The sequence below is a fragment of the Cebus imitator genome, unplaced genomic scaffold, assembly GCF_001604975.1.
Source record: "Cebus imitator isolate Cc_AM_T3 unplaced genomic scaffold, Cebus_imitator-1.0 Scaffold441, whole genome shotgun sequence".
Classification (NCBI taxonomy): Eukaryota; Metazoa; Chordata; class Mammalia; order Primates; family Cebidae; genus Cebus; species Cebus imitator.
In genome coordinates this window covers 871506-884702 of record NW_016107756.1, presented here as the reverse complement: position 1 = coordinate 884702, position 13197 = coordinate 871506, and the positions used below count along the sequence as shown (strand labels likewise).

The window sequence follows — 13197 nt, the reverse complement described above, 5'->3', positions numbered from 1 at the left end:
TGTGTGTGCATGTGTGGGTACTGTGCGTGCACACGTGTGTGTGTCCTGAATGTGGGTCTCTGTGTGTGCATGTGTGAGTACTGTGCGTGCACATGTGTGTGTGTGTACTGAACGTGGGTCTCTGTGTGTGCATGTGTGGGTACTGTGCGTGCACACGTGTGTGTGTCCTGAATGTGGGTCTCTGTGCATGTGGGTACTGTGTGCACACACATATGAGTGTGTGTCCTGAATGTGGGTCTCTGTGTGTCCATGTGTGGGTACTGTGGGCGTGCACGTGTGTGTGTCCTGAATGTGGGTCTTTGTGTGTGCATGTGTGGGTACTGTGCGTGCACACGTGTGTGTGTCCTGAATGTGGGTCTCTGTGTGTGCATGTGTGAGTACTGTGCGTGCACANTTTGTGTGTGCATGTGTGGGTACTGTGCGTGCACACGTGTGTGTGTCCTGAATGTGGGTCTCTGTGTGTGCATGTGTGAGTACTGTGCGTGCACACGTGTGTGTGTACTGAACGTGGGTCTCTGTGTGTGCATGTGTGGGTACTGTGCGTGCACATGTGTAAGTGTGTGTCCACTTGGCCTGTGTCCCTCAGGTATCAGAGGTAGGGATGGGAGGCCGGGTTCCTTGTATGTAAATCCAGTTCTGTAGGGAAGGGGGTGATGCAGGCCGGGAAAGAGCTGGGGTTCTGGGCTGGGGTGTGGGGAGGGGCCCAGGGTGGCCGAGCTGAAGCAGGGCTGACATAGGTCCCTGGAGGGCCAGGGGGAGGCAGGACGCCCCAGGGTGCACCCTTGCTGGTCCCCCCCCATATGGGTAAGTCTCAGTTTCCCATCTGTAAATACAGTAGTTGATGGTCCCTGCCCTGCATGGCTGTTGTGAGCATTACATGAATGAACACGCAGCCCCTGGCGCTGCCAGTTCTGGGAGACTCTTGGTGGTTTTTTATTGTGGTAAAATATGCAAATATAAATTTCCCATCTCAACCATTTTTTTTTGACTCCTCCCCTCCACGCTCAGCCATTTTTGGTGCACAGTTCGGTTGTGCTGAGAACCTTCTACCTTCACACTGCAGTGCAGCCCATGGCCAGAGCCCTCTTCAGCTTGCAAAACTGAAACTGCTCATTAAACAGCAGCTCCCGTTCCTCCTCCCCTGGGCCCTGGGGAGGCCGCCGCTTTGCTTCCTTCTCTCTGGATGTGACTATTCTAGGGTATTCTAGGATCCGCAGAAGTGCAGTTCACCAGCACCTGTCCTTGGTGTCTTTCACTCAGCGGAAAGTCTTCAGGCTCCATCCCCGTCGCAGTGCGGGTCAGAACTTCCTTTTTCAGGCTGAATAATACTTGAGACTAGGAAGCTCCTCTCCCGAACACTTCGCCAGCAACAGCCTCCGAGAGGCCAAGGGCGGGCAGGGCTGGGGTTTTGGGGAGAGGCTGTCCTCTTAAAGCCAGAGCCCCCATATGTTTCCTCAGTGCTGGCCAGGGCCTTCCCTGGGGCCGCCTCCGCCCATCCTTCCTGGATTCGTCCGTTTCACACGGCCAGCAGAGACATACCTGAGACTGGGTAATTTATAAAGGAAAGAGGATTATTGGACTTCCTGTTCCACAAGGCTGGGGAGGCCTCACAGTCATGGCAGAAGGTGAAAGGCTCATCTCACACGTTTGGTGGCAATAGAGAGAATGGGATCCAAGCAAGATGGGTTTCTGCTTCTCAGACCATCAGATCGTGTGAGACTGACTGACTGCCACAGGAACAGTGTGGGAAACCTCCCCTGTGACTCAGTTATCTCCCGCTGGGTCTGTCTCCCAAAATGTGGGAATGGTAGGGTACAATTTAAGATGAGATTTGGGTGGGACACAGTCTAACCAGATCACCTCCGGTGAGGCCTCCCCTTAACCCACGGGGTCGGTGTCTGTCTCTTGAGGACTCCTTAGCTGGGGAGAGTCTGCCCAAGAGCCCCACTAGCAGCTCCTGGCCCTGGAAACAGGCTCCTGCCCTTCCCCCTCTAAGGACAGAGCGCCCCAGAGGGCTGGGTGGAGAAACATGGGCCAAACGAAAACATTTTAAGCTACAACAGACAAATGTGTAAGAAAGTAAGAGTAAGACACCGGGCACCCTCCCCGCTCAGGCTGGGCCACAGATTCCCGGAACTCTGCACTTCAGGCACTTGGTGGGAAAGGCTCGAGGCTGAGGCGAGGGAGTTGGGTTTGGAAGAGCAGCCTTGCCACCTCGAGCACACGTGAGGCCACTGAACCAGGCCCCGTCCCAGAGGCAGCCCCACAGTGCAGGGCACAGCTCAGATGCGCCCCCAGGACCTTGGCCGCTTCTCCAGCACCTTGCAGGGCCTGGCGTGCAGAGAAGGGAGCATCGCCCTGCCTGCCAGGCCCTGTGTCCACATCGTCCCCCTGCCTCTCACTCCAGCCCCAGGAAGGTGGGACTATTACACCCCTGCCCTTATTTTTTTGTAATTTGAGACAGGGTCTTGCTCTGTCACCCAGGCTGGAGTGCAGCCTCCACTTCCCAGGTTCAAGCAATCCTTCCACCTCAGCTTCCATAGTAGCTGGGACCACAGGCACGGGCCACCATGCCCAGCTAATTTTTTAGCTTTTGAAGATACAGGGTCTTACTATGTTGCCCAGGCTGGTCTCGAATCTTGGGCTGAAGTGCTCGGATTACAGATGTGAGCCACTGTTCCCGGCCAACCCGTTTTGCAGATGACAAAGTTGAGGCTTAGATGCAAAGTAACTCATCCACTTCCCAACTGGTGACCACAGGAGCTGAGCCCAGAACCCAAGCCAGCCAGGCCCCCACAACTCTGCCCTTTGCCAGAGTCAGAGAAGTGGGTAGTTGGAAGTCCCCGCCGAATCCGCCAGGGCTCCGTCAAACCTAGGCAGGGTGGGCCTGGCAGGAGCCTCAGCCTCCCTTGGAGATGGGCTGGTGTGAGCAGCCATGCGCCTCCTGACCCGGCTGGGTAGAAGCCTTGCAGTGCATCTTTGAATAATGTCCTGGGGTTGCCAGCTGCACCCCATAGATGCCACAGCTGCCTCCCTGCATTCCTGTGCACCAGCCCAGAAGAAAAAAATGCAGTTTTCAGAAACAGGAGCCTGCTGAGGTCAGCAAAGCTCCTGTGTGCATGCTTCTGTGTGCCCCAGCTGTGCACGCCTGGCTGGGTTTTCTAGAAAAACCAGAGTGAGTGAGGGGTGCCATCTTGTGGAGGGACCTCTGTGGCCAGTCAGTTTGTGTGACCTCCACGGACTGACTGGGAGTTGTGGCAAATCGGACCCAAAGTGGGGCCTGGTCTCCAACCGTGTCCCGGGGTTATGTGGATTTAGGGTCAGTGAGGGACTTGGCCACTCAGGAGGCCGTGCTCAGAAGATGGGGGAGGGGAGTTAGGAGAAGGGCCTGACCACAGGGGGTGGGGAGGGAGGCTCCGAGGAAGGGGAGCCACCTGGCTTCCAGGGAGAGAAGAGAAAGAGAAAGTTTGTCCTGACAGACGCCCCTGACAGCTGCCCTGGGCCAGGATGTTAACAGGAGGGGAGATTGCGCTGGCGCTGAGCCAGCCTCGCTCCCTCTGTCTGGAAGTGTGGGGCTTGGGGTCTTCTGTGAAAGGGGCCATGAGTGGACCCACCCAGGAAACCCAGGGGACAAGGGCACCTGCAGGCTCCGTCTCCCTGATTTCCAGTTCACACCTTTGCTGTTCTCTGCCCAGGGCCTGAAGCCGATGGACCACAATGGGCTGGCAGACCCCTACGTCAAGCTGCACCTGCTGCCCGGAGCCAGTAAGGTGAGGGTTTTCACGCAGACCCCCCCACCCGCTGCACCTGACCACACTGATGGGGCCTGGACTAGGCTGGGGGCACCCAGGGAGGCCCACAGCTGCCACTCCCCTCAGAGCCCACGCAAGCTGAGGGGACCTCGGCCATTCACCTCCACGCAAAGCACCAGGTCTGCCCCACACCCTGGATGCCTCCTGGGGACCTCACGTGTCCGCCTTACCTACCTGCTGACCTGGGGAAACCCCTGGAGAATTTACAGGCCGGCACTTTATGAGAAGCATTTGCAACTGGAAGTTACTGTTAGGTGCAAACAGAGGACTCGGGTTCAATAACACTGGGAACCATTCAGAAGCAGGTTCCTGTGCCGTAGGACTTACCATTTAATGTGTTGATGGGCTGCTCCTTGACTCTCCGTAAGGAGGATGAAGTGGGCAGCATCTGCCCAATATATTTGACCACAGGATCCTTGTTCCTGCACTGGGGACCTGGGGGTCAACCACACATGCAGTCGGGGCACCAGCGCAGCAGGTGCATCTAGGAGAGGGGAGGGAAAAAAGTCGCTGTTAAATAAAAGCATCAAGGTGACCTTGAGCTGTGGAAAATCAGAACCTAATTAGTCTCCCTTCTGTGCATCTGACACTTCAGTGTTGTTTTATTTTTAATTTCACGGGGCAGAGTCTGAGTTGACTTGGGGCCCTAAATGTGTAGGCCTGGGGTCCAGGAGGACCTGCTCAGAAGGGGCCATCCCCTTTCTCTAGGGAGACAGGGCTGCAGGAGAAATGGCAGTGACCCACCACCTAGTCCTGGGGAAGAAATGGGCTCCCCATTCCAGGCGGGCGTCGATGTCCTTATGCAGGTGGGCTCGGTGTGAGGGCCAGGGCGAGTGTGACCGGGGACGTGTGCCTGACACAGGAGCTCAGGGCCCCCTCATCTGTGGGACTGGAGCTGGCAGTGCCTGGCTGCCGCATTTTAGGAGGTCCCCAGGACTCTCCCAAGTGTTTTATAAAGTGTGGTCTCCTTGTAAACAAGGTCCCGAAAGCCATGTGAGAGGGATTCCTGTGCCCTGTCCATGGTGCGGAACCCACGCTGCCACAGAGCTGGAATGGGAAGCCGGGGCTGCCGACCTCCCAGCCTGGGCTGGGTGTGGCAGGCATCAGACCAATTCAAACACGGAGCTCAGAGTCGATGGCTCAGGAGGACGGAGTGGCTGCAACGTTCCGGCTCAGAGTCCACCCCCGAGGCATACCGGAGGACAGGATGGGTTCCAGGCAGAGGGAACAGTCCGAAAAGGCAGGGCGTGCCCTGGGAAGGAGACCCCAGTTCCACACAGGCCTCCTGCAGAACCCACCCCAGGCATCAGGGGCTGGAGGCAGGACCCTCCTTGGATGAGCCTCCTACGGCTGCTGCAGCAGATGACCCCGAACCTCGTGGCTTGAAGCAGCGCGCTCTCTCTGACGGCTCTGCAGGTTGCAGTCCATCCAAGCTCTCCCTGGGCTAAAATCAAGCTGTCAGCAGGGCTGCGTTTCTCCTGGAGCCCGGGGAGCCTACCTATTGCCTGGCTCTTTCTGACTTCTAGAGGCTGCCCACCCTCCACCTTCACAGCAGGCCCTGTTGCATCTCCCTGGCCTCCTTCCTTGGTGACATCGCAGTCTTTCTTCTCTGCTCATTCTGCTTTTAAGGACCCTGTGACCACTCGGGGCCACCGAGACAATCCAGGATCATCTCCCTGTCATAACGTCAGCCTGTTAACGACCCGACTTCACCGGCAGCTCCACTCCCCTTGGCCGTGTTGAGAACCTATTCACAGGTTCCAAGATGCGGACGTGGCCATCTCTGGGGGCCGCTGTTCTGTCTGACACATCCTTTGATGCTAATAATATCATTTTTCCCTTCTCCAGGCAAATAAGCTCAGAACAAAGACTCTCCGTAACACTCTGAACCCCACGTGGAACGAGACCCTCACTTACTATGGGATCACAGATGAAGACATGCTCCGCAAGACCCTGCGGTGGGTGAGGGGCCCGGGCCGCTGCCCCCTCCCCGTCCCCACCCCCACCCAGCTGTCCTAGTGAAGGCAGGACTGGGGGTCAGATGGTCCCCTGTGGGTTCAACCTCATGCCAGCAACTGCAGCCTGGGTTCAAAGACAGGCAGACAGGTTAGTCCGTGCCGGTGGAGCCTGGTGGATGGAAAAGGGTCACCCTGGCCTGTCCCCTGAAGGTGCATCCTGGGGCCTCTCAGGGTGCTGGAGGTGGTTCCCTCTGGAGAACTGGCTCCCCAGCCTCCTGGCTACCCCTTCTTTCTCCTGTCCCCTCCTTGAACTGGAGGACACTTGTCCAGGAGGACAGTGCCTGACATCATGCCACACTCTGGCCCTGTCACCCAGGCATCTTGTGCCTCTCCCTCCCCAGACCAGGGTAGGGCTCGAGGCAGGAAAAGCCAGGGCCGGCCCTCCCCTCGCACATCCCCCCACGCCCAGCGCGTCTGAGGCGCTGGCTGTGCCTCTTGCCCCTGACCCACCCCAGGATCTCCGTGTGCGACGAGGACAAATTCCGGCACAACGAGTTCATCGGGGAGACACGAGTGCCTCTGAAGAAGCTGAAGCCCAACCACACCAAGACGTTCAGCATCTGCCTGGAGAAGCAGCTGCCGGTGAGAGCACTGGTTGAGCACCTGCTGCGTACCTGGCTCAGTGGCAGGTGCTGAGAAGGCAGAACTTCCTGCCTGTGATGGGCTCCTGAGGGGCAGAGTGAGAGGGGAGGGGAGATTGAGGAGGTGAGCTTGAAGAGGCGAGGGACTGGAGGCCAGGAAGGACCATGGCTTTCACGGGAGGTGCTAGGCAGAGGGAACGCGGGGGATGACATTTTACCAGGCTTGCTGGCCCTGGGCTCAGGAAGTCTGGAAGAAGAGGGCGGGAGGCCCGGGGAGACAGGGAGAGATGGGCGCAGCCCTGACCTGGCCTTTGCAGCGGGAGGGGGGCTTTATTCTGGATCGGATGTGCAGGTAGCAGATAGGACTTCCTTGGGTGCGGGGAGGACAGATCTGAGGTTTGAGGTCTGAGCCCCTGAAGCCTGAGAGGCTGTTCACTGTGCCCAGAGGACTGGGGCAGGGACCACATGCAGGTGGGACACTCAAGGAGCATGCTTGGAACGGGTTAGACCTGAGTGCCTGTGAGATACGCAGAGAAGACAGAAGAGTATCCTTTCTGGGAAATGGCACTTGTCTGAACATTACGTAAGAAGAGATTTTGCCCCCGGCCTGCTCCAGCAGCCACGCCCTCCTGAGTCTTGGTGTATATAGGGCTGGCAAAGCCCTTATGAACCAGGTAAAGGCCCTCTCACCAGGGTTCCCCAGTGCCACCAGGGTCAAGAGAAATGCTGGCCCTCAGCCCTCTAGTGTTCAGGACACAGGCAGAGGCATGGTCCCCTTCCTGGCACGTGGTCCCCTTAGAGGTCTGGGCAAGGGGCAAGTTCAGGAGGACAAAGCCCAGCAGCTGTCCCCAGTGTGCCCAGCCCCAGTGGGGCCCAGAGATGTGGACTCACGTCCAACTTAACCCAAGTCAAGCCCTGGGGGCGAGTCAGCCTGTGACTGGGGCTTCCTCCCAGGGTCCCAGTTCTGTCTTTCCGCATCACTTGGTCCAGTTTGATTTCCTTATCACGTTCCCTCCCACCCAGACATTTGTGTGATGGATATCACTTTTTCTGTGTTATTGTTAGTCACTAACCACAGGTAACCCGATTTTCCCACATGATCTATGTCACTTAAGAAAGGCAACATCAGCGCTGCTGTAGTCGTGTTCCTGAGTTTTGATTACCGGCATAAACAACCGTGTGGATGTGTACATGGGGTGTCAACGTGTGTGTGTGTATGTGCCCGTATGCGAATCGTATGTGTGAGACCGTGTGTCTGTGTGTGTTGTGTGTTGGTGAAAGCATGTGCGTGCCTGTGCATGGCCAAGATCAGGGCGTTGCTGGATGTGCTACCAGCTCATTAGTGCAGTTCAGGGACACACAAGTGACCACAGGAGTGAAGTTTGGGGTACCCCCCCACCCCACAGTAAAGCCACATTCTGGTGATACTTTTATTTATTTATTTTTATGTTTTTTTGAGACAGAGTCTTGCTCTGTCCCCCAGGCTGGAATGCATTGGCACAATCTTGACTCACTGCAACCTCTACCTTCTGGGTTCAAGTGATTCTTGTGTCTCAGCCTCCCGAGTGGCTGGGATTACAGGCACGCGCCACCACACCCAGCTAATTTTTGCATTTTTAGCAGAGACGGGGTTTCACTATGTTGGCCAAGCTGGTCTCAAACTCATAACCTAGAATGATCCATCTGCCTCAACCTCCCAAAGTTCTGGGATTACAGGCATGAGCCCCCATGCCTGGCTAATTTTTGTATTGTTAGTAGAGATGGGTTTGCCACATTGGCCAGGCAAGTCTTGAACGCCTGACCTCCAGTGATCCCCCTGCCTTGGCCTCCCAGACTGCTGGGATTATAGGGACGAGCCCCTGTGCCAGGCCTCTGGTGTACATTTTAGATTTTATAGTCTGAACATTATCTATTTTTTATTTTTTATTTTTTTTGAGACGGAGTTTCGCTCTTGTTACCCAGGCTATAGTGCAATGGCACGATCTCGGCTCACCGCAACCTCCGCCTCCTGGGTTCAGGTGATTCTCTTGCCTCAGCCTCCTGAGTAGCTGGGATTACAGGCACGCGCCACCATGCCCAGCTAATTTTTTGTATTTTTAGTAGAGACGGGGTTTCACCATGTTGACCAGGATGGTCTCGATCTCTTGACCTCGTGATCCACCCGCCTCGGCCTCCCAAAGTGCTGGGATTACAGGCGTGAGCCACCCCGCCCGGCCTTTTTTTTTTTTTTTTGAGACGGAGTTTCGCTCTTGTTACCCAGGCTGGAGTGCAATGGCGCAATCTCGCTCACCGCAACCTCCGCCTCCTGGGTTCAGGCAATTCTCCTGCCTCAGCCTCCTGAGTAGCTGGAACTACAGACACGCGCCACCATGCCCAGCTAATTTTTTGTATTTTTAGTAGAGACGGGGTTTCACCATGTTGACCAGGATGGTCTCGATCTCTTGACCTCGTGATCCACCCGCCTCGGCCTCCCAAAGTGCTGGGATTACAGGCTTGAGCCACCGCGCCCGGCCCACATTATCTATTTTAAGTCAATACTGAATAATACCCAGTGGTCTTCTTATGAAACAACCCAAAATACCATATCCCACCCCTGAAAAAACAGCTGAAAATGTCCCTGCTATTTTTGTTTTGTTTTGTTTTGCTTGAGATGGAGTCTTGTGCTCTGTTGCCCAGGCTGGAGTGCAGTGGCACGATCTCAGCTCACAGTAACCTCTGCATCCCAGGTTCAAGCGATTCTCCGGCTTCAGCCTCCCAAGTAGCTGGGATTACAGGCGTCTGCCACCACGCCTGGCTAATTTTTGTGTTTTTAGTAGAGACGGTGTTTCACCACGTTGACCAGGGTGGTCTTCAACTCCTGACCTCAGGTGATCCACCTGCCTCGGCCTTCCAAAGTGCTGGGCTTACCGACATGCACCACCGTGCCTGACCCCTGCTGGTTTATATTGTTTAATTTTCACATCACACACACTGACACGAGCAGCACGGTGCATTGAGGCCCTCACACACAGAGCTCAACCTGAGGGGCAAATAGTGAGATCTCGTGGGCCTGGCCTGATCCATCGGGTACGGCTGCCCGAGCACTGTGTTGAGAAGGATTCTGAGGCGGCAGTGGAGCTCAGAGTAAATGCTGGGATCGATTAGCCATGTCTACTGTGGGCGTGGGAGGTGGGGAAGGTGGCCCTCGGGGGCATGTGTGTCCTCCCTGCTAGATATCCCTGCTCACCTCACAGGAGTCTCATCTCCAGAAAGGGTTAGATGTAGCTACAGAGGGACTTACTTGGTGCCAGGCAGGGCACAGTTGTGAGCAACAGGATGCGGCTGGGGCTGCTTAGGACAGGAGCCTAGCAGAGTCCTAAGGGGACCCAGGGGGACACAGGGTTCAAGCTGGTGTTTCTGGGTTGGCTCAGGGCCTAGGAGAAGGGGTTTAGGGTGTGTAGCAGCCAGAAGGAAGAAGCCGCATGGTCTGGGGAGGGCAAGGAGTGGAGAAGTATCAGGTTGGCTGGGGATGGGGAGGCCTGGAGCTGAGATCTGCCCCGAGAGGCAGGCGTCAGGCAGCTGCTGGGGCACGGAAGGCGTGAGTGGCCTCCCCACCTGGCTCCCAGCTTTCCCAGGGGAGGAATGTACCAGAGCTCTGACTTCTGGGTTCTCCTAAGTGAGCCACCTCCAGCTCCCTGAGAGGCATCTTCGGAGGACTGGGGCTAGGGTGACCTTTTTCCATCCACCAGGCTCCACTGGCATGGGCACACCTTTCTGCCCTGCTTCGAACCCCCCCCCAGGCTGGAGTTGGTTGCATGAGGTTGAACCCATAGGGTACCACCTGTCCCTCCATTCCTACCTTCACTAGGACAAGCCTCCAGTGGCCACTTAGTGCCAGGCTATTGCCCAGCCCTGAGGTATTAAAGATGATGCAGGTATTAGCCAGACACGATGGCTCATAACTGTGATCCCAGCACTTTGGGAGGCTGAAGCAGGCAGATCACTTGAGGTCAGGAGTTTGAGACCAGCCTGGTAAAAATGGCAAAACCCTGTCTCTGCTAAAAAATAGAAAAATTAGGCGGGTATGGTGGTGCATGCTTGTAGTCCCAGCTACTCAGGAGGCTGAGGCAGGAGAATCGCTTGAACCCGGGAGGCAGAGGTTGTAGTGAGCCGAGATTGTGCCACTGCACTCTAGCCTGGGTGACAAGAGCAAGTCTCTGCCTCAAAAAAGAAGTTACAGGCAGAGTCCCAACTTCAAGGAACTTAGAGGCTGGGACAGACCTATGAGGAAGCAGGGGGCCACCCAGACAGGACAGAAGCCTAGGCAGTGGGATCACTGAGGGGACGGGCAGCCCACCCTGAGGGTCAGAATCGCCTCCCAGTCTGGTGCCGCTTACACTGAGCTTAGGCCCAGAGGACCAGGAATTTATCAAGCAGTGAACACAGAGGAGGGTGTTTGAGCTGTGTTTACAGCGTGTGCAGAGGCGTGGAGGTGGGACCCAGCCTCAAAGCCTCGGGACTGTAGAGAAAGGCAGGCTGTGAGGTAGGATGAGGCAGAGAATCATCTGTGGACGTCAAGGGCGCCGGGCTCGGCACTGCGGACTGCTGCGAAGGACCGGTGTGCGCATACGTCAGGCCGTGTGCACGATGTGGTGTGTAGCCACCACGCAGCTCTGTCCTTAGAGCAAAGGCAGCCATAGAGAAGGCGTCAAGGAGCTGGCAAGGCTGTGTTGCAATAACATGTTATCAGTGGAAGCTGAAGTGTGAATTTCATATCATTTTCATGTGCCACAAAATACTTTTCATTTTTCTTTCTGCTACTCAAAAAAGTAAGAACCAGCTGGGCACGGTGGCTGACGCCTGTAATCCCAGCACTTTGGAAGGCCAAGGCAGGAGGATCTCTTGAGCCCAGGAGTTTGATATCAGCCTTGGCAACACTGTGACCCCCGTCTCTATTTTGTTTTTTAAACAATTTTTTTTAAAAAGGGTAAGAGCTACTCTCAGCTCCTGTTCCACACAGAGCCAGGCATTGGACCCAACCTGGCCCCTGCACTGGCCCTTACTGGGCTGTGAAGGCCACCCCAGACCAGTCAGCCAAGAACGGGGAGGGGGAGGGCAGATCTCTCCCCGGCAGAAACCTTGGGAGGGAAGAGATGACAGAAAGGCTGTGAGTTCACCACGTGACCACTCACCGGGGGCCGTGACCAGGCAGTGGGAGTGGGCGGGCTCAGGAAGGGGAGGCCAAGGCTGGCCGAGAGAGGGGTGGGGGCAGGTGAGGACTAAGGGACCGGTCCCTCCGACAGGTGGACAAGACCGAAGACAAGTCCCTGGAGGAGCGGGGCCGTATCCTCATCTCCCTCAAGTACAGCTCACAGAAGCAGGGCCTGCTGGTGGGTATCGTGCGGTGTGCACACCTGGCCGCCATGGACGCCAATGGCTACTCGGACCCCTACGTGAAAACGTGAGTGTGCCATGCATGTGACCTCCTGCCACCTCCTCACCTCCGGCCTCCGTGGTCTCAGGTGACAGGCACCCAGGCAGCAGCGGAGGTTCAGGAGTGCCGTGTTCCATGTTGAGCTCCTTTGGCAACTCCAGGGGTTAAGCATGGCCAGCCAATTTCACAGGTGGGGAAACTGAGGCCCAGGGAAGCTGAGTGGCTTCCCAGGGTCATGCAGATATTTGTTATCTCCTGATGCCATGTCCAGGCTTCCCTGTGACTGAGGGGCCCAGGAGGGGTCTTGAGCAGGTTGGAGGAGGGGCTAGGAGAAGGCGGGCCCCATGCCAGGGGTAGCTAGGAGGCTGGGAGAGGCGGCAGAGAAAGTCTTTCCAGGCCTTGGCAACTGCCCACTTGTACCCAGCTCTACCAGTGGAGGCCAATGGTGGTCCTGGGGAGAGGCACTAAAGGGCCATGCCAGGTGACCTGGGCCCCCGAGCTGTGGACCTGTGAGCCTGGCCAGGATGGGCTGTGTCGCTCTGAGAGCCAGGCAGGAGCCCTGGCCCTTTGGAGAGGGTGCCGCAGGTGCTGCAGCGGCCGCCTTCAGTGCTTGGGGCTCTGCAGAAACTAGGTAGGTACGAGTCTGAGCTCGCAGGGAGACTCTGGAAAGGGGAGACTTAGGGAGGAATTTAGTTCAGCAGAAAGGAGGGGCAGGTGCTTCAGGGAGGGGGAATGACAGAGGAATGGCTCTAACCTAGGGGACACCAGGGACCCAGGTGACTAAGGCCTCGGGGGCATCTTGGCACCATGAAGAGGCCGGTACTCCTTGTGGCACAGCTCTGGGGGCACCATCCCCGCTGGCCGTGATCGTATTCCTGCCACTTTTAAAATTATATGGGGCAGGTGCAGTGACACCCACTTATATTCTCAACACTTTGGGAGGCCAAGGCGGGAGGATTGCTTGAGGCTGGGAGTTTGAGACCCCCATCTCTACAAAAGATTTAAAAATTAGCTGGGCATAGTGGCGCGTGCCTGTAGTCCTAGCTACATGGGAGGATTGCTTGAGCCCAGGAATTTGAGACCAGCCTGGGCAACATACTGAGACCTCGTCTCTACAGTTAAAAATAATAATACATTAGGCCGTGTGCAGTGGCTCATGCCTGTATTCCAAGCACTTTGGGAGGCCGACGTGGGCGGATCACCTGGGGTCAGGAGTTTTGAGACCATCCTGGCCAGTATGGGGCAACCCCATCTCTACTAAAAATCCAAAAATTAGCCAGGTGTGGTGGCGAGAGCCTTTAATCCCAGCTATTCGGGAGGCTGAGGCAAGAAAATCACTTCAAACTGGGTGGTGGAGATTGCAGTGAGCCGAG

The 13197-nt window shown here is 56.4% G+C and overlaps 1 protein-coding gene across 2 annotated transcripts in view; it reads left to right on the top strand.

Annotated features, from left to right (window-relative positions):
* The window catches only part of DOC2B (double C2 domain beta), a 32702-nt gene that overhangs the window by 10578 nt on the left and 8927 nt on the right, over positions 1-13197 (top strand). For both annotated transcript variants that reach the window (XM_017510576.2, XM_037732116.1), the window contains 4 exons: positions 3696-3770; positions 5661-5770; positions 6286-6412; positions 11694-11851. In XM_017510576.2, coding sequence (XP_017366065.1) covers positions 3696-3770; positions 5661-5770; positions 6286-6412; positions 11694-11851 — 470 coding nt within the window. The remainder of the gene's footprint in view (positions 1-3695; positions 3771-5660; positions 5771-6285; positions 6413-11693; positions 11852-13197) is intronic.